The sequence below is a fragment of the Vipera ursinii genome (assembly GCF_947247035.1).
Source record: "Vipera ursinii genome assembly, chromosome: 2".
In the NCBI taxonomy this organism is placed as follows: domain Eukaryota; kingdom Metazoa; phylum Chordata; class Lepidosauria; order Squamata; family Viperidae; genus Vipera; species Vipera ursinii.
This window is the reverse complement of record NC_139513.1, coordinates 124160926-124186903: the sequence shown is the minus strand read 5'-3', so window position 1 is coordinate 124186903 and position 25978 is coordinate 124160926. Positions and strand designations below refer to the sequence as shown.

The 25978-nt window shown below is 39.2% G+C and overlaps 2 protein-coding genes across 4 annotated transcripts in view; both read right to left on the bottom strand.

Moving 5' to 3' along the window:
• Positions 1-2685, bottom strand: part of PCYT2 (phosphate cytidylyltransferase 2, ethanolamine) — a 42762-nt gene extending 40077 nt beyond the window's left edge. For all 3 annotated transcript variants that reach the window (XR_014491760.1, XM_083356656.1, XM_083356657.1), the window contains exon 1: positions 2563-2685. Coding sequence is in view for 2 of the 3 variants with exons in the window: in XM_083356656.1 (XP_083212782.1) it covers positions 2563-2642 (80 nt within the window). In the remaining variant the exon portion in view is untranslated. The remainder of the gene's footprint in view (positions 1-2562) is intronic.
• Positions 2686-3780: 1095 nt separating this feature from the next.
• Positions 3781-23247, bottom strand: SIRT7 (sirtuin 7). The gene is made up of 10 exons (XM_083353949.1): positions 23009-23247; positions 22773-22910; positions 19326-19430; positions 18028-18098; positions 17871-17943; positions 9550-9648; positions 9226-9462; positions 6260-6340; positions 4512-4618; positions 3781-4244 (listed from the first exon to the last, which is right to left on the bottom strand). The coding sequence occupies exons 1-10, from the start codon at positions 23102-23104 to the stop codon at positions 4043-4045; spliced, it is 1209 nt and encodes a 402-aa protein (XP_083210075.1). The 5' UTR covers positions 23105-23247; the 3' UTR covers positions 3781-4042.
• Between the last annotated feature and the right edge of the window lie 2731 nt (positions 23248-25978).

Genomic DNA, 25978 nt, shown 5'->3' with positions numbered 1-25978 from the left:
GCAGCATTTGCAATTTAAAAATCCACCAAGACATTACAGGATGTTAATACTTGCACGTGTTTATAATACATTTTCTATGATGACCTCATTGCCAAATATATATTCTTTCATGTTCTTGATACCATGAATATGTTGATTACTTCCCATTGTTTGATTCCATTTTGTTTACCGTGTGACATTCTTCCAGGTAGTTTCCTTTCTAACTTTTTTTTACCAATACTAAAAGGTCCCTTAGACATTTGTCTAGCTCAATAATTTTTTGCTATAGATTTTCACTTCATCTGGAAACTCCATAGAATACTTTACTGAAACATAGGTAACCTGCCTGAATATCCCTACATTTACCATTATGATTTCAACTTGTTAGTAGATCTAGTATATCTTTTTTTTCTAATGGCACTCTACTCTTGACTTTATAATTTTCAATATTTCCTTTATGATGTATTCAGGCAATAAAAACTGAATGGTTTATATTATTCCTTTAAAAAAAACAAACAGGAAATTGTCATGATGCTGCTGTTAAGAAATTCCACGGTTGTTAATAGCTTTAGGGAACATTGAATGCTTTTCCACCAAGGAGTTTATAAAGATGCCAAGAAGTCTACATTGCTAGGATTGTATTATAAACTATTACAAAGGGAAAAAAACCTGCATAAATTACCATAACTTCAAAAAGTGGTATAATGAGGAGTAAATTTGTTTATGCCAGATTTTTTGTAGTAATAATGTATATAAAAAAGTAATAATGTATATTAAAATATTACTTTCAGAGATAACAATTATGGTGGAAGCAGTTCTAGAATCCAATGTGATTATGGAGATAAAATTGAATGGGTGAACTTAACACAAAAAACCATTTCTCTAGTTAACTGTAGGTAACTACAGAATAATTCCATGAGGTAGTCTCCACACTGAATTATCACTTTAGTATAATAGAACTTATGTACCACTTTATATGGCACTAAACTGGTGAAACTGCTGAATTATCTGGTCATAAAGCAGACTACAAATATGATCAGTAACTGAAGACTACAACGAATAGTTTGTTTAAACAATTGCTGTACAAATGCAAATAATTCTATTCCAACAGTATTTAACTAAGCTAGAATTTGTCTGTTGATTTAGAATTTAAATATCAATTGGGAAGACAACAGAAATAAAAGAGAATCATTTTGAAACTGGCTCACAGTCTTCATGTTATAAAGATAGCCATAGAAACTGCAATAATATAAAATGTTGAATTCCAAGAGTCATGTAGTTGATTTTATATATGTTGACAGAAAATAACAGGAAATACAGGCTACTTCTACAAAGTTCTGGGAGAGCAATATTACTTCTTGCAATGGTTTACAATTATTATACCATCCCTACCCATTTACAAATACAATTTAGGCCAATTTTACCCATGCCAATAAAAGTTAATTTAGGCCAGTGATAAAAATCATGAGTAGATAAAACCAAATACTTGTGTGGCTAAACATGGTAGCTTCACAGAATGTTTAATAATCCCAAAGTAAGCTTTTGTGTTTATAAGCCTATCTAAACTCCAAAGTCCTTTTGACAGTACAGGGAAGAGTACACCCAGTCCTTTCACATGGCTTAATTTGTTTATTAAAACCTGACTGTTTCAGAAACAAGACAATCAGAAGATAAAGAGATATCCGCACAAAGATATTAAGCGCAGCTACCAACCTACTACTGAAGCTCCTGCCAAATGCTTGGCATGGGATTGGTAGCCTTGAAGTCAGCTCATCTCAAAAATTCAGTTGATGCAAATGGCCTGCCTATTAATTTCTATTGCTTGTATACACATGCTCAGGCACATTACAAATTCTGTCCTCATCACACCTGGCAGATAAAAACTTCAAGCATTTCCCCCCCCCCAAATGAAGTGGTGCCAAAAGACTCCACCAAAAATGCTGAAGACGTCAAGGGACTCTTGCCAAAAGACACAATTTCAGATGAGCTACACTACAGCAAACGCTTCCGTGATTCAACAGTATACTACACAACCCCCTGCCCACCCCCTCCCATCATAGCTTTACAGTAAATTTAGCTCTGGCTGAGTCTCCCAAAAAGATCTAGGCGCACCAATTTTGACCATAGCCCCAGCTCAGGGGTAGGCAACCTCGGCTCTTTTATGACTCGTGGACTTCAACTCCCAGAATTCCTGAGCCAGCACGGCTGGCTCAGGAATTCTGGGAGTTGAAGTCCACGAGTCATAAAAGAGCCGAGGTTGCCAACCCCTGCCCCAGATGAACCCTGAGAGCAAAAGAAACCCAGGGGTGCATAAAGCAGCGCTTAGACGGAAAGGAAATGCTCCAGACCAGCGAGGCTGGCGGGGAGTAAGCCCAGGAGCCGGGCACGGGGCTGAGGAGAAACCTCCGAAGAGCAGCCGCTCAACAGAAGCGGAAGCGTGAGGGGTTGTTGCCATGGGGACCCATTTCGGCGCAGCAAGTTAAGTCGACGCCGTGGAGGAGAGACGCCTGGGCAGCGGTTGCCATAGGAATGCCGAGACAAGCTTCCCGACCACAAAGTCCATCTCTCCGGACCGACACTCACCATCCGTCGCACCAGACGCGCACAGGCCGGCCGGTGGCGCTGAAAGGGGAGACGCCTCCGGCAGCTCCGTTCCGCAACATCTCGAGCAGGCGAGTGCCGGGCCGTAAGCGGCCGTCCAGCCCCCGCCGCTGTCACGAAGTCAAAAGACCTCCCCCGCCACGTGACCAGGGAAGGAGGAGCCGGAGCTGCCGAAAGCATCGGCGCGCTCCTTACGTTCCCCCCCCCGCCCACACTCGAAGGACCGCCCCTTGGAAAAGCCGCTCGGGTTGAAAGGAGGCGATTGGCTGGAGCAGGGGGTCTTCAAACTTGGCCCTTTTATGACTTGTGGACTTCAACTCCCAGAATTCCTCAGCCAGCATGCCTGGCTGAGGAATTCTGGGAGTTGAAGTCCACAAGTCATAAAAGGGCCAAGTTTGAAGACCTCTGGGCTGGAGCGATCGGTCGGCCTGGAGAAATTCGCGCGTTTCTGCCGTCCGGGCCCGCAACTTATTGGAGGATGGGAGGTTTCCGTCAACCTTATTTCACTCTTCTTTTCTGCATGTGGCCTTTTGAAGACACGTAACTTCTTTTTTTTTGGCACAGTTATTACACCTAGCAACCATTCGTGTTTCGGTGATAGCTGAAACCTTTCCATACGGCGCATAACACATTCTAAAATGGAAAAAGTCAGCAGGGTTGCAGATCTACAACTGATGTGTTATTTCCGGTTCTAATTTAGTAATAAGAGTGCTGCTCAAGGCAGCTTTTAAATATAGAAATTGCTGACCTAAATGAGTGCTGGAATATGGGTAGTTCTCAACTTAAAACAAGTTCATTTAGTCACCGGTCAAAGTTACAACAACACTGAAAAGAGCGACTTAACAATCACTTTTCACTTATGACTGTTGCGGCATCCCCTGTGGTCACAGGATCAACATTCAGATGCTTGGCAACTGGTTCATATTTATGACGGTTGCAGTGTGCTGGGATCATGTGATCAGCTTTTGTGACTTTCTGACAAGCAAAGTCAATGGGGAAGTCCAGATAAAACAACCACGTTACTAACTTAAATCAATGGTTCACTTAACAACTGTGGTAAGAAAATTCAAAAAATGGGGCAAAACTCACTTAACAAATGTTTCACTTAGCAACATAAAGTTTGGGCTCAATTGTGGTCATAACTTAAGGACTACCTGTACGGTTTCTACAGCAAAACCAAAAGAGCCATGTTCAAATAACTGCCAGCAGCCATTTATAATAATTTTATTAATAATTGTTAATTGGGCAGCCCTGAGTATTAAATGCCAACCTCCCCTTATACAGCAGAAACCCAAGCTAGGCTTTGGTCCTTGTCAGGTAATTATAAAAAAATCTCTATGAAAATAGCAGCTGTGTTTTTTCCAGTTAGCCCAGTAATCCTGATGAGTTCTAGTGCAGATGTCATTTCTTGCCCTGATTTTAGCAACTATAGTTGGTCCTCAAGATTTTTTTTTAATTGTTATCAAGAGTTCTTTTTCCTCTTTGTGCCTTTTGCACAGCCTCTGCCAAACCAGCCACCAGAGGGAGGATCTGGATGGATCTGTTGTTCCTCTCCCAGTTGTACTTCATGAAGACTTGCTGGTGGAGCCACGGGTTTTCGGCTATGACTGCTTTCTTCTTCAGGTTGCAAAGGAACAGCCAGAGAAAAGATGGGATCTTTAATTCTACAAACAAACATGATAATATGTAATGTTAATTTACACAGCTACTTGAACCAAAGTAGCAGCTTACATTTTGAACTACTATGCCAAATATATTCAACTGCAGTAGGATTTGGACCACACCATCTTCCTTACAACTTCGGATGACAAATTCTGCCTCCAAAAAAATCAAAAGTAAGTCATATTATTAAGGGCATTTGACAGTTCATGACACTAACCAAGTCTGACACTGAACAAAAGTGACACTGAACAAGTTTGGTTCTCACTGACCTATCATAGGAAAGAATGGGAAGTCCCAACTCATCCATCAACAACTTCATCACATCATCACATCTTCCATGAAGTTTTAGGACTGCGAGATCATCCTTTGGTGTCCACTGCAAATACAGATTAAGGTTGGATTAGTTTCCTCAAAGACAAAACAGTTTGGGAGTGATATAACATTGCTACTCTTCAGATTCAGACAGACATAAGTTTTATTTTTTTATTGTAGGGCTGGTAAAATATTTTTAGCCCTTATAAAAGAAATGACATTCCAATAGTTAGATAACAAAAAAATACTTTCTCTTTAGTTTGAATATGTGGCATCTAATAAAATTATCTTTCAAAGTGTAATACAATGGGAAACTTTTGGAATACTAAGAAAGAGGCATAATTAGCTCACATTCCAACCATCACTGCATTATCACTGGATAGAAATAGAGAAGCCAACCCAGCATTTAAGAGGAAACAAGTGTCTGAAGGTTATCAAGCTAGGACATACATTAAGGCTTCGACTTAATCCTGACAAGACCGAGTGGTTGTACATACCGGCATCTCGGGCAATCTAGCCTATTCCATTTTTAACTATGGGGGGTGAGGTGTTACCCCCCGTAGATAGGGCTCGCAACTTGGGTGTCCACAGCTGAGTTTGGAAGATCACATAGGAGCTGTGGCCAGGGGGGCTTTTGCCCAGGTTCGCCTGGTGCGCCAGTTGCAGCCCTATCTGGACCGAGATGCCCTACGTACAGTCACTCATACGCTCGTGACCTCTCGAATAGACTACTGCAATGCTCCCTACATGGGGCTGCCCTTGAGGACGATTCGGAGGCTTCAACTGGTGCAGAATGCGGCCGCGCGAGTTCTGATTGGGGTCTCTTGATACTCCCATGTAACACCTCCGCGAGCTGCATTGGCTCCCAGTTGTCCTTCGGGTGAGATTCAAGGTGCTGGTGATTACCTATAAAGCCCTAAATGGCATGGGTCCGGATTATTTACGGGAGCACCTGCTGCCGACGCCAACTTCCCATCACCCCGTGCGCTCCCACAGAGAGGGTCTCCTCAGGGTGCCGGTCAGGGAGTGCCAGGTGGCGGCCCCCAGGGGGAGAGCATTCTCTGTGGGCACGCCTGCCCTCTGGAATCAGCTGCCTGTGGAGCTCCGGATGGCTCCCGACCTTCACTCTTTTTGCCATGACCTGAAAACCAGATTATTCGAGCTTGCTAGCCTGGACTGAGGGATTGGGGTTTTAAATTTCATAATTTAATTTATTTTGTTTGGGGCTAAATTTAATTTAACCTATTTTTAAGTTTTGTATGTTATATTTTAATTGCCCTGTACACCGCCCTGAGTCCCTCGGGAGAATGGCGGTATATAAATCAATCAATCAATCAATCAATCAAATAAATAAATAAATAAATTTCTGAGTATAGCTGAATGCCATTCAGATTCTATTCACATTATGTTAAGTGTCATTATCATGGAAATCTTAGCCCAAGAAAAGACAAAACTAAGCAAACAATTGCTCCACATATTCAAACAATTGCTCCAATATATTCCATTTATTTTAATTGACAAAACTCCAAAGGTCCACACATGCTTTTTGCTCAAGAACAATTTATTTATTCTTGGTATACAGTAGTGGGAACACTCTATGACCTTCTGCATATATTGGTCCTTTCAAAAGTATATAAAGGCAAATGATGTAAGCATATGCACCTGTATATTATGCTCTACCCAAAAATGATAAAACTGAACTCACCTGGAGATTTACAATATAGAGTTTAGGGCGATGTCTGGGTGGTTTACTCATGCACCATAAATGTGGATACTTTTTCAAAACCTGTTGGAAAAAGGACAATAACACAGCATATGTTACTGCTAAAAGGTGAACGTACCTCCTAGTTTTCAGATACATGACACCATGATATATCTAAATTTATAGAAGGAGACTGCCTCCAATGCATATTTTCAGATTTCTCAGAAAGCAAAAGGAAAGTGGGGCAATAAGAACAATCACCTGCTAATTAGCCTATTATTTTGGGATTCGGGGTTACTAAGACATCTACAGGACTTTTTTCTTTTTTCTAGAAAAAATTACTTCTGGACTAAGTAACGTGCACCGGTGCAATATTCCAAGAACAGGTGGACAACATGCAATCTTATGCTAGAACCCAAATGCTATTATCTCAGATTCAAGGGGAAAATTTTAAAATCAGAATACCTGAAAGAAATGTTCTTACTAATTCCAGTTCCTACCATTACAACTATAGCTAACAAAGTAAGTCTATATAAGTTTATTTTAAAAGATATCTGCTAATGTTTAACAGAGATTACTGGTAGGAAAATATGTGTAGAACTACAGCCTCAGTTAATGGAAAACTAAAATGCTGCCCAAGGTATCAGGGACTCTTCTCTTTAAATATGATATACCAAGGTGCATCATGTTTAAAGGTGACAAAGAAACTGAGAGAAGGAACAGATCACAGTTATTGAGATTCTTATGAAGAACTTTGGATTCATATTTAATATATTAAAATTCTGGAGATAAGAATCCCCACATATTTTGAGAAAGTTATCTTGGGAAAGTATTGGGTTGGAGGAAAGTGATCTTAGGGTGATTCAGTATAGCTTTTATGTTCTTAAACACAGAAATATTCTCAAAGTCTATAATTCATAAATCAAACCTTATGTGTAGAAGCTTCTAAACATGCACTTTAGCTTTGAAAAAAGTAATAAATTAGTGTCCAATTGGGCATTTATTGAAGTAGACTATACCTACTTTAATAGGAATTTTAACTACAAGAGTAGGCAATTCTTAAAGACCTTTCTGGTCTTGTAATGAACTATACAGTCTGCTCAGAATGTTTCACAAAGAGCATATTTACTTGATGCTCTTGGCTACTTTCTTTGTGAAAAAGGGAGCAAGTGATCTCAGAATAGTATTGTACTAAGACAATAAAAAACCAAACCTGTCCTTTTCTACTGGTTTTAATCAAATCTGCTTTCTCAACACTTATAAGGGAACAATTTGAGAATTCCTTTTCTTGATTTCTTTTTAGCAGTACCCATTGCCTGACATTTTATTTCCCGGAATAATAAATAACAAACCAGCAGTTAAGCCATATTATTTTACTTGGAAACTACAGGTAGTCTTTGACCTACGACCACAATTGAGTCCAAAATTTCTATTGCTAAGCGAGGCATTTAGTTAAGCAGTTTGCCCCATTTGGCAAATGAATCCCTGCAGTTGTTAAGTTACTAACACAGTTGTTAAGTGGATCTGGCTTCCCCACTGAATCCAGGTGGGGAAGGTGGCAAAAGGTGATCAGGTGACCCCAGGACACGGCAATATGTCATAAATATGAGCCAGTTGCCAAGCACCTGAATTTTGATCACATAAACATGGGGATGCTGCAAAGGTTGTTACGTGTGAAAAGTCATCTTAATTCACTTTACTACGCTTTTCTGTAACTTGGAATGGTCATGAAACAAACTGTTGTACGTTGAGGACTACCTGTACTAAATTACTGATTTTTTTTTAATTATCAGGGAAAATACTCTCTTTTCCTTCTCAGATATAATTTTAGGAGCTTCATTTCTTGCCCAGTTCAGCTATTTCACAAACCTGTATTCATTAACTTTCAGCATATCTACAGAAATATGTTATCACTTATAAAAGGAAAAAGCTTCGCACATGAACTGATTGCTACTGTACTAAAAAGAATCTGCAAGATTATATTGGTGGGATAATAGGAAGGCAAATGCAGGTAGTCCTTGACTTACAACAGTTCGCTCAGTGACCGTTCAAAGTTACAACGGCAAAAAAAACCCTTATGATTGTTTTACACACACTGACGACCGCTGCAGCATCCCTGTCAAGGTAAAAATCACCTTTGTAGAGGGCGAAGGACCGTGCTTCAGAGAATGTATGATGTGCATGCAGGAAGGCAATAAAAGCACGACGCATAATCTTACTAAATACCTTTTACTTACAAAAATATAAAAACTAAATATATATTATAAAGAGAGCTAGCTCACTACATCCTAACGTAACAGTCAGTAGCAGCAAAGTGAATAAAACAATAAAAAAATAACTGTGGGAACCTCTTCTAGACATGCGCACTAAACAGACTGCAACCATAACATAACTAGTCATATGGGATTCACTATGGTTACCAGATAAGTTATCACAACAGGTGCAGAGAGCAGAGGAAAATGTACAGTTAGAAATGAACTTTCTGACGAACAACAAAAAAACGTGCAGTGACAATCCCCATGGTAATCAGATGCTTGGCTGCTGGCTCATATTTATGACCGTTTCAGTGTCCCAGTGTCATGTGATCCCCTTTTGCCACCTTCTGACAAGCAAAGCCAATGGGGAAGCAGATTCACTTAGCAACCGTGTTACTAACGTAACACCTGCAGTGTTTCACTTAACAACTGTGGCAAGAGAGGTTGTAAAATGAGGCAAAACTTACTTAACCGCCTTGCTTAGCAGCAGAAATTTTGAGCTCAGTTGTGGTCGTAAGTCGAGGACTACTGGTATGTATGTGGTTTCAGCAACTTCTATTTTCGCAAGCTAAATTTTGAAAACTACAAACTAAAATCTCAATTAGATCATCATTAATTTTCAGTATTTTTCCAAAAGCTTCCTATACATAGTGCAAATAATACATCTTAAACCATTAACACTAATGTGCAAAGAAGATATTTCTTTAATTTTACCTTCAAGCTAGACCCCAAGCAAAGGATCACATCTGCTTTGCTAGCAGCTTCTGTTGCTGCCTCCCAGTTCAAGGGCTGCTGTAAAATACCCTTCTCTCCAAAGTGTACAATCGTATCTCTCAGCTGTGCTCCACATTTATGGCATAATCTCCCAGTCTGGTGCCTATGCAAGGCTGTGCGCTCTGTCACATCAAATATCCGTACATATTCACGATTGGGTGTGCAAGATGTGCAAACCTAGTTTGGGATGGAATCACAGAATTTATTAGCATTTTTCTTCTATCTATGACAACGCACCAAATCTCACTCTCTCCAAGCACTCACCTCTATATACATGTTTCCATGCAGCTCAGACAGGGCTTCTCGAGGAAGTCCACTGCGCAAGTGAAGCCCATCACAGTTTTGAGACACAACATGCTTCACCTAAAAAGAAAAAAAAATGGGGTGAAACAGAAATAGTATCATAGACAGTAAGAGAAGTTGTTTTCCTCTTTTCCTTTTTCCTTGCCCAATCACATTCAAGATACAGTAACAAAATTCTTATAATGTACACAAAAAATATCCTCTTTTTCTCACTACAGTAGTCCTTGACATGACAGCAACTAGGACTGAAATTTTCATTGCTAAGCAGTACAGTTGTAAACTGTGACCACATCACTTAGTGACAGCAATCCCTTCAGTCCTGGTTGTCATTAACTGAATTCCATGATCATTAGGCAAGGCAACTTCCTGCCAGCTTCTCATGACCAAAGTCAATGGGGAAGCCAGCAGGAATTAGCAAATCTCAGACCCACAGACAGGTAAGTTGTTGCTATTAGATGGAGGTAAAAGGAGGCACAGGCATGCAGAGGAGGGTGTGCACAGGAAGGGTGCACAAGGAGGTGTGTGAGAGTGAGTGCAGAAATGTGTGCATGAGAGGAACCATGTGGGTTGAGTGTGTGTGAGGGGTTGCACAAGTGCAGAGAGGCTGGAGAAGGATGTCCCGATTGGGGAGATTTACCCGTGACCTGCAACCTTAATTTTCAAAAAATAGAACTCACTGATTTTCTGGGGGAAGTCAGCAGGGAAGACTGCAAATGGCAATTATGTGATCAAAGGGAAGTTGGCAACCAGTTGTAATTGTGAATGGGTTGCCAAGCACACAGGTCATGATATCATGACTGTGAAGTCAAGAACTGGTTGCAATCTCCATTCATTCAGTACAATCATAATTGCAAATGATCGCTGAATGAATGATCATAGGTCAAGGATGGCCTTTATGTGTTCTGTTGATTGGCAGAGACAGTAAAATTGTTTTAAACTCACTAACTACCAGTTTGGGAGTAGCTTGCAGACAATGGTAAAGATGGCTGCCCGATGGCTAATCAATCCTCCCTGATCAAGTTTCAGCATCAGGGCCTTAAGCCCATTTCCGGTCTGAGACAAGAGAAATGGAAGATTTAGTGACTATGCTATTTGGACTCCCTGTGCAAGAATATGAGATGCAGAATGTTGCCTCCTGAAGAATTCCAAGGACTAGAAACTAATTTTCTGAAACTAGATAAAGCTATTAGCATGTCTTAAAGCAGGGGTCTTCAAACTTGACTTTTAATGACTTGTGGACTTCAACTCCCAGAATTCCTCAGCCAGGCACGCCAGCTGAGGAAGTCTGGGAGTTGAACTCCACAAGTCATAAAAGGGCCAAGTTTGGAGGCCCCTGTCTTAAACAAAGATAGTATGCATTACAGGGAATGCAAGTACTGCTGGGCCATGGACTGCCCTCCAAAAGTGGATAAGGCTACTGAGTTTTAAATTCTATAGTTACAAAGTTTAATGTACTTCTCTTCCACATCTTGAAAGCTTCCATTTCACTTCTATTCTTTTTTTTTAATTCCATTTATATCCCGCCCTTCTCCGAAGACTCAGGGTGGCTTACAAGCTTAGCAGTAGCCTTCATTCTATGTATATGCCTGCTTGTTAGGGCTTTCACACACACCCCAAGCGGCATTATTACAAAGTCAGCTTAATTGCCCCCAACAATCTGGGTCCTCATTTTACCTACCTCGGAAGGATGGAAGGCTGAGTCAACCTTGAGCCTGGTGGGATGCGAACCTGCACTAATTGCAGGTTCACATTTTAAAATTGTATGTGTGAAGTATATGAAAAATTACAGTGTAGCTTACTTCACTGTTAACAGAAATTGCTTTGGCACTGAGATTCTGAGCTAAGCACACAATCTTTAAGTGCTGAGATTCCTATGCATGGAAAAAAAAAATGAAGAAAAATCATACTTTCTATCAGAAGATTGATATAAAAATAAGATTCAAAAGGAAAGTAATAACTGATAACGAACAGATTAAAAAATCTTTTCACAATTTTTATTCTAATTTGTATAAGATGTAGGAGCTAGATAGGTCAAAATAGATGAATACTTGCTAAGACAAAACTTGTTGAAACTCTCACAAATTCAGAGACAATTTATGAATGACCTAATAACTACCTTTGAAATATCAGAAGCTATAAGAAAAATGAAATCAGACAAAGCCCCTAGCCCAGACGGATTTACAAGTCAATATTATAAATGTTCTGAAGGTGAACTTCTTCAGCCATTAAAGGATGTAATGAATGATCTATTACAGGGGGAAAGATACCCTCAACTTAGACAGAAGCTAATACTCTTGTTACTTCTGAAGGAGCATCAGGATGCTATGATGATAAAGAATTGTAGACCAATCTCATTATTAAATGAGGATTATAAATTATTTGCTGCAGTTTTGGCAGAAAGACTAAATAAAGTTTTACAGGTGTATATATATATACCTATGACAATCAAGCTGGCTTTCTGCCAAAAAGACAGTTAAGAAATAACGTGAGAACTGTTTTGTATATTATTGAATATTTACAATATCATAATGAACAACAGGCAGCTTTAATATTCTTAGATGCTGAGAAGGCCTTTGACAACTTAAATTGGGTATTTATGTTTAAAATCCTGGAAGAAATGGACTTTGGTGGGAATTGTATTCAAGGGGTCAAAGCTTTTGCTTTGACCCCCTTGAATACAATTCAAGGGCTATTGCTAAGCACATTGGTTTGTGCTTAAATTGTAAGCCGCCCTGAGTCTTCGGAGAAGGGCGGGATATAAATGGAATTTTTTTAAAAAAGCTGTTTATACAGTACATCACAGCAAGCAAAAATTGTTATTAACAGTGATCTAAGTCATGTGAAATTTGAAAGCATACAAGACAAGGATGTCCGTTGTATCCATTGCTCTTTATCCTGGTGCTGGAAGTTTTGAATAGAGATATCAGAGAAGATGGGAAAATAAGAGGTATAAATGTTAAGAAGGAAGTTTATAAATTGAGGGACTTTGCTGATGATTTGGCGATATTTCTGTAAGACCCAAAAAATAATGTAGAACATTTGATGAGGAAATTAAACCAGTTTGGGTCTTTGGCTGGTTTTAAAATAAAGAAACAGAGAACACCGATGTTGATTAAGAATAGGACTTCACAGGATGGTGATATACTGACTAAAAAGTCTGATTTTAGGGTTGAGAAAAAGGTGAAATATTTGGGGGTTATGTTAACAAACACAAGCACAAAATTGTTCAAAAATAATTATGTGCCTCTCTGGAATGGCATTAAAAAAATTACCAATATGGGACAAATTGCATTTATCATTACTGGGTAGAATCTCTGTAATCAAGATGAATGTTTTACCAGGGTTCTGGTTCCGGATCACGGCATGGCCAGACGCATGTGGGAAATGCTCCCCACATCATCTGGATTTCTTCGCCGGGGGGCCCCTGTATAGGGGTTGAAAGTCGCCCTGGGGGGGTGAGCAGAAGAGAGGACTCTCTGGTCGGCAATAGAAGGGTGGTGGCCCTCCCGCCGGCTTGGAGCCACTCTCCAAACCAACAAAGAAAGGATCGGCCACTCCCATGGCCCATCGTTTCAGCCGTTTCCTGCCGAAGCCAAAATTACAACAAAGCACTTGAAAACTGGGTGAGAATTGCCTTCTTCCTTTCCTGTCTACCTTTTCCTGCTAAAAGCTTCTTGAATTTGTTTCCCCTTGCGAGGAAAGAGGGAAGGGATCTTTTTTCCCCCACCTTCCTTAATAGCGGCGTCTGTCTACATCGGGAGAGGAAAAAAAAGCTTTGAATTAAATAATACTAATTAATTGAACTTACTGCTTTTCTATTTTTGGCCCAAAATTCCTAAACTCACAGAAATGGACTATTCTACCTATTTGATTAAAAAAGGGGACAAAAAAGAAAAAATAAATAAAAAGATTCAAAATTGATAATATCTACTCTGTCTGAAAAGGATTTTAAGTACTCTGGGGACATCTAGTGGCCAGGCCTGATACAGCAAGTGAATATTGTTGGCAAACAAACTTGTTTATTGTACCTTGGAACTGACCTTGGCATTAAGATAAAAACCTGAAACAGCTGGAGATGAATTTAGCCTAGTCCTGTGGAGGTGGACACTTACTGACTTTTGTTTGAAAATTAGCCTCCACTAGGGACTATCTTTAATTACTACAAAATGGAGACTGATCAGCCACAAACCTCGCTTGATTATAAGCTTATACTCGAAACAATCTACAAAGTCACTGAGATGTCTATCTCCAAACTCAAAAGTTTAAGTGCCAACTCTAATTCACAAACTGAAACCCAGACTCCAACCAAAGAATTCACAATTCAGAATATAACAAAATTGGAGACAGAGGAACCACTATTGAGACAGAGGAATATAAGCAACAACAACAAGGTACTGGAAAAATTAATATCCAAAAATTGGCTCCACTCAAAGAACCTACAATCTTAAAAGTACAAGGAACTATTACTAAGACAGACAACCCTAAAGACCAACAACAAACTATGAAAAAACTTAATACTCAACTTCTGACCTTTTCTAAAGTGCTTACAATTCCAGAAGTATACTACACGCAAGACAGCGATGCCAACATAGAGGATTCCGAAGTCCAACAAAGACAGCCTGTGGAAACCCTGGACCGTCAACTACTAACTATAAAATTGGATAAGACTTTCTACTCAAAACAGACAAACCTAGATGGAAGAAGAATCCAGACCGAATTGCAGAGATATTAGAGCAAATAAAGAGAGTGGAATCAACAGGGCAACAATATAATGACTATAAATGGTTTAACTTTTGTGCATTACTGATGGTTGGATGGCCTCCTCTGGTGCAAATAATATGCATGAGAGCGAAGGAAGACCTATTTGGCAATCTAAAGGCTTTGGTCTGGAAACCTGATTGGCAAAAAAAGAAACCTAGAGTTAGATTTAAAAAATGAGTGCCTAGAGAATCATTATAGGCCATTTTGTTAGTAATTAGTGACCTATTAGGATCTGAAATAGAAAATGTTTATGAGATAAATTAGAATGTGGTTAAGTACTTATTAGGCTTATTTTAAACATTATAATTTATACATTGACATAATGGAAATTTGGCTTATGGATCCTACGGTGAGGTTAAAATTTTGGTTATGTATAAGTAGAAGTAGATTGATAAATATAGGTTCTCCTATTGGTAACTTGTGATGTATTAGGATATGAAATAGACAATGTTTATTAGGTATAGTTTAGCCACTTAACTATCCTGTGTATGTTAGACGTTACAATCTTTGGTGTAATAAAATAAGGGAAATTTGGGTTGTGAATATCATTTGGGATGTTAAAGGTTAAATTTGAATACTATAATTAATATCAAAACTAGATAAAATTTAACAGGACATGGATATATTTTATTGAAACTGGACTGATAATTTTTCTTTAATTGACCATGCTATTCTTAAAAATTTGTTAGTTTAAATACGTTGCATTGAATGTTAAGGGAAATAGAGAAGGATGCTATGACAATGTAACCCGAACTATGTATTGAAAACTCTGTTATTTAATTGATGATTACCCAGGTACCATGATGCTTTCTAAATATATAGTCTTTAAATTGGAAAACCAATAAACGTGTTTTAAAAGAAAAAAAAGATGAATGTTTTACCAAAGATGCTTTTCCTGTTTCAAATACTGCCAATATTCACAACCGATATTCCATTTAAACAATGGCAGAGGGATATTTCAAACCCGAGAATAAGATATAGTTTATTGCAAGATAGTAAGGAACGAGGGGGGTTAGGCCTACCTGATTTGAAACGGTACTTTAATGCTTGTTGTTTGGTTTGGCTAAAAGAATGGGTGAACTTTCAGAATAAGAGGTTATTGGATCTAGAAGGTCATGAATTAAGGTTTGGCTGGCACAGTTACTTGTGGTGTGATAAAGTTAAAGTAAATGTTGATTTTAACAATCATTTTATTAGACATGCCATTTTGAAAGTTTGGAACAAATGTAAAACATGGTTCTCCACAAAGGTGCCGCTTTGGGTTTCCCAACAAGAATCCTTTTGTTAGAAAAAAGATAGTGATGAGGCCAAACTGGTGGACCTATGGCAAAATATTTTAAAATGAATGAGCCTACTTCAATTCCAAGGAGGAGTTAAAGTCAGGAGGTCATGTCTGCCATTGGTTTACATATATACAACTGAAATATTTAAATTAGACAACAAGAATAATGAGTTTAGCTTTGTTAAGAATGAATTGGAAATCCTACTGCGTGGCAGTGATGAACATATTATTGCTAAAGTTTATAAAATCTTATTGAATTTAAATCTGGAAAATGAACAAGTAAAGCACTGCATGATTCAGTGGGCAAGGAACTTTGGGTATAATGTAATGCAGACATGTCAAACACAAGGCCCGGGGGCCGGATCCGGCCCGCGAAGTGGTTTCATGTGGCCCGCGAAGCCATCCTGGAAACAGTGAGGGAATGGCCCCCTCTGCCTTGGCCCTGGCCCAGAGACCCTCCTCCTGCCAGAGACCCTCATAGGGGGTCCCACTCCTGCCCAGGCCCCCATAGGCACCTTTGATGCGAACAATGTAGAGGTGGCCATGCCCACCCAGTAGGTCATACACACTCTAGCCATGCCTACCCAGTAGGCCACGCCCACCCTGGCCACACCCACCCGGCCCCCTGAGGGCAACCGCAATGATGATGCGGCCCTCAATGAAATTGAGTTTGAAACCCCTGAAATGCTTAAACAATGGGAGAATATGCAGAATAAAGGATTAAAATTTACATTAAACTATAAGTTAAAAGAAAATTTTTACAAGATGATGTATCATTGCTATTTAACACCAGATAAGTTATCAAGAATGTATAAAGGCATTTTAAATGAATGCTGGAAATGTAAAGGTAAAGAAGGGACCTTTTATCATTTATGGTGGACGTGTGATTAAAGCAAAAAAATATTGAGTAGGATTCATATGTTAATACAGAAAATTCTTACAAGTGGATATAGAAAGAAAACCAGATCCTTTTATCTTGAGGCTAATGGATAAAGATGTGGGGGGGAGGGGGGAAATTGGAAACTTGATGTTATGCAGTGTATGTTGACAGCAGCAAGATTACTCTATGCTCAGAATTGGAAGATCATATCGATCCCCACAACGGAGGAATGGTTGCAAAAACTGATGGAGCTAGCAGAGATGGTTAAATTGACTGTTTTGATTAAAGAAAAAAATACAAATACCTTTACTGTTACATGGAAACCTTGGACTTTGTGCTTGAGGTGGAAAAAAATGTAATTTTGATTTTGGGCTTTACCGATAGATTTGTTGTTATCGAAATGGCTAGTTTATACTATTTTGTAAAAGTAAAAAATTGAGGTTGGATGTTGATATTCTATTTTACTGCACCAAAGGAAGTTGGAAGTCAATGCCTTTTTTTTTCTTTTTCCCCCTTCCCTTCCCCCACTTTTCCATTCCCTTTCCCCTTCCCTATCCTTCCCATTATTTACTTTTGTATTTTCTTTGTATCGTATACTATAAACTAATTAAATTTTGGAACCAGAAAAAAGGAAGGCCAACAGCAGAAAGAGCAGGCATGTAGAAGTGGAAACAGAAGAGGGATGAAGCAGGGAAAGAAAACAAGAAAAGCAGTGTAAAATGCTGGGAATGCCAGATCCTCTCTGCATGTCAGTTTGCACATTTATGATTTAGACCAGTGTTTCTCAACCTCAGTGACCTTAAGATGTACGGATATCAACCTCTATAATTCCCCAGCAAGCATTACAACCTGGTGATTCTGGGTGTGGAAGTCCATACATTTTAAAATTGTCCAGGTTAAAAAAGATTGATTTAGACCAGGGGTGTCAAACTCAATTTCATTGAGGGCCACATCAGCATTGTGGTTGCCCTCGGGGGGCCGGGTGGTTATGGCCAGGGTGGGTGTGGCCTACTGGGTGGGCGTGGCTAGAGTGCGTATGGCCTACTGGGTGGGCGTGGCCAGCTCTACATCGTTCACATCAAGGGTGCCTAAGGGGGCCTGGGCAGGAGTGGGACAGATCTGAGGGTCTCTGGCAGAAGGAGGGTCTCTGGGCCAGGACCAAGGCAGCGGGGGCCGTTCCCTCACTGTTTCCAGGATGGCTTCGCGGGCCACATGAAACCACTTTGCAGGCCGGATCTGGCCCCCAGGCCTTGTGTTTGACATGTCTGATTTAGACAGTGGTATCAACATGCAGCAAGCCTAAAAGTCACTGTAAGAATATGGCCTCAGAAGTGCAGGACTGAAAATCAAAGAGCTTACCAGTTTGTTCTTGTGCAAACAAGCAATGCTCATGTGGGTGAGTGTAGGCTCTGCTTCACTCAGATCGGTAGCCCTGATACAGGGGGGAAAAAAAGAAGTGTAAAAAGCGACACCCAAGACTCCAGTGTAACACAAGAAATGCTTCTGAAACGATTACCTGATACTTCTCCCTTTTTGCAGCATTGTCCACACCCCATTTGGGCCTCTGTAGTCAGGAATTGAAGCTGCCTGTAAGGAGTCACAAAGAAAAAGAAACTCTACTGGTTTCATTTCAAGAATTCAGTCTTGCCTGTATTTATAAGCATCTCTACCTATTACTTCCATGCCATGAAATTACTGGATTGTTATAAACGCCTCAGAGTCACTTTTTGTGAGTTAGGTGGCTCTACAAATTTGATTAATAAAAATAAAAATCCTAAATTACATTTTTGTACCAAACAAGCTGCCATCACCCAAAGATCAAAGCCATTCATAGTGTATCTATCCATCAGCTCAATCTCAATCCCTTAAATGTTTACCCTGAACAAAACAATTTCTAGTTTATTCTAAAGTTACAGCTATATAACATGCTGCTTTAGCCCAGCAAGGGCAGGCACTGTTGTGTTGTGCCAGTTTTGACAAAACACTTTGATACTGTTGCCAAGGAAACTGTATAGATATGACCTTCACAATGAGCTTGACTCAAAGCAAGTTTTACATGGTAAGGGTATAGTTTATCTTTCTCTTCCACATCCCATTTTTTTTAATAAAATAGTTATGTAAAATACTAGGATAAGAAATTTATCAGCTAGCCAGGGAACTCAATTCCACTTTCAATGAGTATTTAGGTATTTGTCACAGTTCTTTTCTTTCCCAAAGCACAAAAAGTGTGAAATCTTCACGTATTTTACACCTCTCCAGCATTCTTTCTCACAGAGGATTACTTCCAGAGACACATTTTGCATTCTAAACAGGAGTTGGCTCCTTGAGCAGCTCAATATACAGCTTTTTACTCACAATTTAGATGAAGATTGGTATAAAGAATCCTGTTTGTTTCTACCAGTCTTTAAGGATACCTAAAGAGTTTACAATGCACTGCTTTGGAATGCTACCTATCAGGAGTACAATGAACACCCACTTTTCTGACCTTTTTTAGGAAAGATGTTGCAAAAAATGTAGCTTTTTTCCCTAAAGAAATTGGGGAAATTCTGATTTTTTTCCCCATTTTTCCAGACTGTCACAGTGCGAGTGTCAATATACAACATAAAAGTCAAAATTTCATATGCCAAAATGCTCTCAAGTTGTGTTTTTACAGAAGTTGTTGAATTACTTCAACTTATGTTGTATGACTTGGGAGCCTTAAGAATTTTCAAACCTCAAAACAATGCTGCTCTCACATGATAAGCAAGGCAGGTAATTCAGTTACAAGAATCGTTTGTTGCTGATACAAAAGAAGGAACACTGATACAACCTTACCGTGCTTATGCCAGCTCCGGTATACACAATAAGATGTTTAGCTCCTCGGACAACAGCAGATAGCTTGCTGACTTTTCTCTTCAATTCGTCAGGCTCATCACACACCTAAAAAAAAAAAAGAATAAAAATCCCGTATTTTCCAAAATGATAAAATCCACACATTTCTTTTCTTGCTTTTGTCCATCCTGTAATTGTACCCTTTACAATAAAACAGACTTAGCTCATCTAGTTGTGTTTCGTGCCTGGTCCATCAGGGGAGGCCACATTAACCTTGCAAGTCAAAAAGCAGAAACTTCCTGCCCTCCACTTTTAACTGATTGTTCCATTAGGATGAATCCTTCCTTAGTTTTCTTCTACAATTATTAAGTGACTGAGGGCTCCTGCCCCTCTCGCCTCATTGTTTCCTAGGCAGGATCTCTTGTCCTCTTTCCTTGAGGTCTCCTATGCATTCCATTACCATAACTAATTTATTTGGAAAGCTTTTAAAAATAATTTATATTATTTCAAGCAGATACTGAATTTTACAATATCAAGAAGCCGAATTACAAATTACATACTGTTCTGAATAAGCACTGGCTCTCCTACCATGTACTTATAAATGTACTTGGAGCCTCAATGAAACATGCAGGAACTGTTCATTAATACAGTATATTTATCACTATTATCTCTGCCTTTAACTATTATATTTCTTCTTCAAAGTAGAAGAAAAAAAATAATTTCCCAAAAAGAGATACAGATAAACTAACTGGTTCCTTTTCTGTAAATTTGGCAGAAATCATTATTCAGTTTTGTCTGTCAGCAAGGAAAACCACAAAATTCTCGACAAGCAAAGCCAGTTCAAAAGACAATTAGGTTGTTTAACTTTAAGCCTATGAAGGGCAACCAGCTTAATTACAGAGGGTTGGATCCAGATCTGCCTTTCCAGAAACAAAAGGCCTTCAGTTCATAGCTGGAAATGAAATTCAGTGAAAAACATTCCTGAAAAAAACTATAGAAGAAACTTCCATTGTTTGTTTGTTTCTTAATTTACAATAGTTTTCCTTGCTGACACTTACCTCATGAATAGCTTTTAAATGCTAAACAAAACTTCAGGAAAATTGTTCAGGGAAATGGAACAAATTGTATTCTCTTTAACCATGAGTGCAAACATCACGCAGTGATTCAATCTCTGTGGCAGGTGATGTTTATACTAAACATGTAAAGATCAATTTATATTTGAAGTTTTTTGTATATCCATATACGGTATACATAAACTTGTTGATCATTAAAAAGCCAAACATCTAAAAATTGTAATAATGGAAAAGGTTTCCAAGCAGACCTTTTAACAAAAATAAAAATGCAATCAGAAGTTTTTAAGATGCAGAAAATCAGTTGAATGATAAAAATTTTATCACAAATTTTGGACAGTATAAAAAGCTGTGCATATTTATTTACAAAAAAATTAGATAGTTAAATACTCCTACTTTTTAAATTCAACCGAATACGTACTAGTGGAATATAAATACATTACTACTACTTTCCAGTAGTAGTTAACTTTAATTTATATAAAAATATAGATGTGCTGTTATTTATCTTACCTTCCAAACACAGAAGTCTTACAGATGTGACAGATTTATTGTGTTACATGCTTTTTTACTGCTAATTAAAATACTCTCCAGCAATTCTTGAATATATTACTGTATACTACTTAAAATTCTGATTCTTGTAACTTTTAACTGGTTGAGGTAACCAAGGTACCTCAAGTGGGCTAACATGCATCCAAAATCAAGGACCCATGACTCCTGTGGAATTGAAATTTGGCAAATTTTATAAAACATTTTATGACATAAAATTATCATAAAACAGTTTATGATGTAAAACAAAATGATTTTGTATTATGTCACAAAACATTCCTTGTGCTAATGTTTGACTGTGCTATACAGTTTAGCATGGGCTAGTTTCAAGGCAGATACATCTCTGGATGTATCCTGGCTTTTTCAGTGAAGACTGTACTTTAGAAGCCATTAGAAGCTCTGTCACTGCTGAAAGCATGGGGGTCCTTAGTGCTTTATGAGCTTGGTGGTCTTCTTGTAGACATTTCATTACCAAACTGAGTAATATCATCAGTGCAAGCACTAATGCACTGTTTAGCCCTGATGATGTTAGCTAACTTAGTAATGAAACATCTGCAAGAAAACCACCAAGCTCAGAGAGCACCAAGGACCCCACAGTTTAAAGTCGAGCTATAAATATTGCCACTGTTGGAAGTATTGAAGAATCTGGCAAGGAAATATCTATGAAAGGATGACCCGGGGGTCATTGACCAGGAGGACCCGGAGGACCCAGATTGTTGGGGGCAATTAAGCTGACTTTGTAATAATGCCGCTTGGGTGTGTGTGTGAAAGCCCTAATAAGCAGGCATATACATAGAATGAAGGCTACTGCTAAGCTTGTAAGCCGCCCTGAGTCTTCGGAGAAGGGCGGGATATAAATGGATTTAAAATAAAAAATAAAAATAAATTTATTTTTTGGTGAAAAATTAAGCTTGCATGAAATTTACTGTCCCCATTGCCAATCCTTATCCTGCATCTAGAGACCAGAATTGTGCAGGCAATAGCTTTCTTCATGACACTGTATGAAGTGGAAATTTGACTTTGAAGGAATAGAATGGAAATTCTGTTTTTTCAAAGTCAAATTTGACACCTTTCAACTTTGACCCTGGAAAAGATTTGTGAGAATACTGTGGACAGCCAAACAAACAAACAAATGGATCATCAAGCAACTCAATCCAGAATTTTAATTTGAAGCACAAATGGCCAGGCTGAAATTATCATACTTTGGACACATTATGCAAAGATCTACTTTTCTACAGAACCCTATAATGCTGAGAAAGGGGGGAGGGGGAAATGAAGATGTTAACCAACCACAAGTCAGATGGATTCACTTACAGAAGTGATGGACAACCTGAAGCACCACACAGGGATCAGATCCTCCTGGAGAAAATCTATCTATGTGGTCACTAAGAGTTGATAGCAACCTGAGGGCATATAATCAATTGGGCATATATTTCCAGTCATTGCCAAATATCTAGCTTTTTTTCATCCTTAAATAGATGATAAAGCATAGCTAATTTTACAGACCTTGAAGCTGATTTTAGATCTGGCAAAACAATTTAACTCCTGTCTAGTTAAGGCCACTATAGAACTTGTCAAACTGAGGATATTTAGAAAAAATACACGCTAGCGCAGGGGTCTTCAAACTTGGCCCTTTTATGACTTGTGGACTTCAACTCCCAGAATTCCTCAGCCAGCTTTGCTGGCTGAGGAATTCTGGGAGTTGAAGTCCACAAGTCATAAAAGGGCCAAGTTTGAAGACCCCTGCGCTAGAGCTTGCTTGAGCCGTGGGGCAAGATGGAACAAGCCCTCACGTCGATCAGGGCAATGACAGCACAGCGAAGAACCTACCCACCTCCTCTAGCCGGCGCCGCAGCCTTTCACGCTTCTTGCGAAGCCGCTCCAGATCTCGCACCATCTCTTGACATCCAGACAGAAGCATCGCCTCGTCGGCGCTCCGGTCAGCCGCTGGTTTGCGCAGGATTCGGGACACCTGGGTCGAACGAGGAAAAGAGCGTAAGAGAAGGGGAGGGCGTGTTGCCAAGCCTCGAGAAGCACCGCCCGCCTGGATTTCCGGCAACCTCGCAGTACCTGCCTCCGTCGCTCTCGCTGCTCTTCTTGGCGGAGGAATTCGGCGCGAGCCGCCGCTTTCCGCTCCGAGCGACTTAAACTTCGACCGGCCGCCATTCCCTGACTAATTTCCGGGTTCCTATCTTCCGAAGCGGAGGGTTCGGCTACTTCCGTTTCCGGCCGCTCGCAACAGAGACGACGCTCGGCGGCAACTGCTTGCTGCCCTGGGGACGCAAATGATGTTCGCTGCTGTTGCCAGGCTATTTCAAGATAGAAGCTTAGGACACAGTTCTGCCACTTCCGGTTGGACTTGTCTTCCATTGTAGATAAACCTGCCGTTTCTATGACCTCCATAGAGAACTAGGGTCGAGTTCCTGCTCCCTTTTCGTTTGGGAAAGTGCGCTCTCTTTCGGATTGGGGGTTTAAAAACGATGCGGGTGTGTACCGTAGGATAATTGCGCTGCTCCGGTCCCTCCTTCTCCCAGAGGTAGGCAACCTTGGCTCTTTTATGACTCGTGGACTTCAACTCCCAGAATTCCTGAGCCAGATGTGCTGGCTCAGGAATTCTGGGAGTTGAAGTCCACGAATCATAAAAGAGCCAAGGTTGCCTACCCTGAGTCGGAATGTGGTGGCCGCGTGTGAAATGCTATTGCGTGAACCCTAATGCTGTTTTTCCGCATCAAACCAAATTCCATTATGGGCAATTCAGTCCTTTCACACTCAGGGTCTTCTGTAACGACACTTATTTTGGTTAGCCTATTTCCGTAACTAGAAACTATTGTCTACTACTGCTGCTGAACGTTACATAGGAATATAACGGGAAACAGATTGCTTGCAGCATTAACTATTGGAGAATGCGAATTAAACATTTTGTTGATCTTGAGTAAGAAAAAGTGGGAGACTTGTTTTTCCTTTCAAAACCCAAAGGCCAAAGTCAACCATATCATCTTATTTAATGTATTCAAAATACCAAAGGAAAATTTGGCACAGTGAGAAAAAGGCCTCATATTAGGGGAAAGTTTTAAACTACTCTTGGGCCTCTTAAGTTCTGCATAAGCTTTCATCAACTACTCCATTTTGGGTGTTGTGAATTAATGTGCAAAAGCTTGTAATTTAATGTTTAAAGGACCTGGAGATTTTGCTTGTTTTATTGCTGCATATTGTCGTTCTCTTGGATTTGTTACATGAAAACTTAAAGCTTTTGCAGCAACAAGCTAACCTTCCATTGGTTGTATTAGGCAAAAAAGTGCATTTTTTGAAGTAAGCTTGCCAGTGGTCATGTTTGCACAATTTACTGAACCACAAGTTAGTCAACTACATTTTAGCTTTATCTCAGCACTTTAGCTTTAGGGTGTTGGTTTGGGTTAATTGTGTTCAATGTCATGTGAATCCAGCAAATTAGGTTGAGTGAACCATGCCTAAATGTCATGTAAATGCATCCATTTTTAAATGCTGACTACTAGTTCTTCCTCTTTTGTTAGAGGTGTGTCCTTCCCATACTACATAGATCCAGATAATATCCAAATTCCTTTTTCTTTCTTCATCATACTAGGCTAAATATTTCTGATCTGTAAGGAACAAAAATGTTGCATTCTTACTACCAGAAATGGACAACGGTTCTTATAACTTTGTTTTTATATTGCTTCAGATGCCCTTATTATGCATTTTGATGTAAAATGGAACAGTGCTATTTGCCACACTATCTTAAACTTAGACCATGCCTATTTCAGAGCTGAAAGAGAAATCTGAAACTTCAGCAGAAACGTTTTCTTGTATTAATAGTTTGTTTTTGGAATTATAGGTTTCTTTCAAACAGGAACATAAATAATGTTGAGAATCATCAACGTTAGATAAAGGAACTGCTAAGAAATACATAATTAAGAAAAATTAGGTCACTACCTATAATTAACTATGCTATTATCGATAAATACAAACTTGTTCACTTTATTCTTAAGTCCTACACAGTATGTATTAGTCCAGCTCCAAAACATACCACAATAACCTGAATAATAGTCTTGTTTTAATAAAACTGAATATTTTTAAAATATGCTATATAAAATCTAACCTGGCTACCTTATTTCAGTTGCAGAAAACTAGATAATCATTAGATGGCAGCAAATAGCTACCTCGTTGTTTAGTGGCATTTGATGATGATAACCTTGTCATTTTTTTTACTGTTGGCACATTGGCACACATTAAAAATGAAATTCTGTTGCCTGCTCTCAAGTGTACACATACATAACACACATATTAACATGATATATGCAACATATGTATATACCTACACCTTACATATAAATATTAATCACTGTCCATCTTGAATACATAGCGGAAAGTGGAAGTGGAGAGTTCACAATTTTAATACTGTATGGAACAAAACTGACTGAATCTGGATGTTCTGCTTCGGATACCATGAAGCCTCTTCCCAGAAGGCAACAAGGAAAACATCTGGTGGTCCCTAGTGGTCATTTGGATTATTGCAGCCCAGATATGTCAGTCCTAGTTAAAGAGCACAAGTCCAGAGATTTGCATATTTAAATGCATAATTTCAAGCTTTAAAAATTTTAAAGTACAGAAATAATCCAAAGACAGGGAGATTTATGCAAAGGACAGTAACCTGATTTCAATAGAAAGCAATATGTGGTTTTCTGTACTAGAGTAGATAAAGACCAATGAAAATGCTACTTGAATCATATTTATCCATCATGAAATATTGAATATAACTTATTCATTCTTGGAGGAAGATGTCTAATTGAAATACAACCCTGAGGGAAATAATCTGGACGGTTTATAATAAAACAATCACACCAATGTTTTGAGCTGGATAGGATTCCTGGGAAATTTCTAAATGCAAACAGGAACTTGATTTTTCAAGCAGCAGGGAGCAGATTGTGTAAATGCATGCAAACAGTTAAATTTTAAAAGTTCCTGTCAGCAACAGAGAACAAGTTTAGCAACCCGAACCTGCTCAGTGATATCATAGGGGCCAGC

Bases quoted from the DNA above. Each gene is read 5' to 3' on its own strand.
- SIRT7 (XM_083353949.1), bottom strand. From the start codon at position 23,104: ATGGCGGCCGGTCGAAGTTTAAGTCGCTCGGAGCGGAAAGCGGCGGCT. The intron at 19,431-22,772 runs GTGGGTAGGTTC...TTTTTTTTTTAG, and splicing joins TGCGGCGCCGGCTAGAGGAG to GTGTGTGATGAGCCTGACGA. The intron at 4,245-4,511 runs GTCAGTGAGAAC...GTTTGTTTGTAG, and splicing joins CCCATTCTTTCCTATGATAG to AATTAAAGATCCCATCTTTT.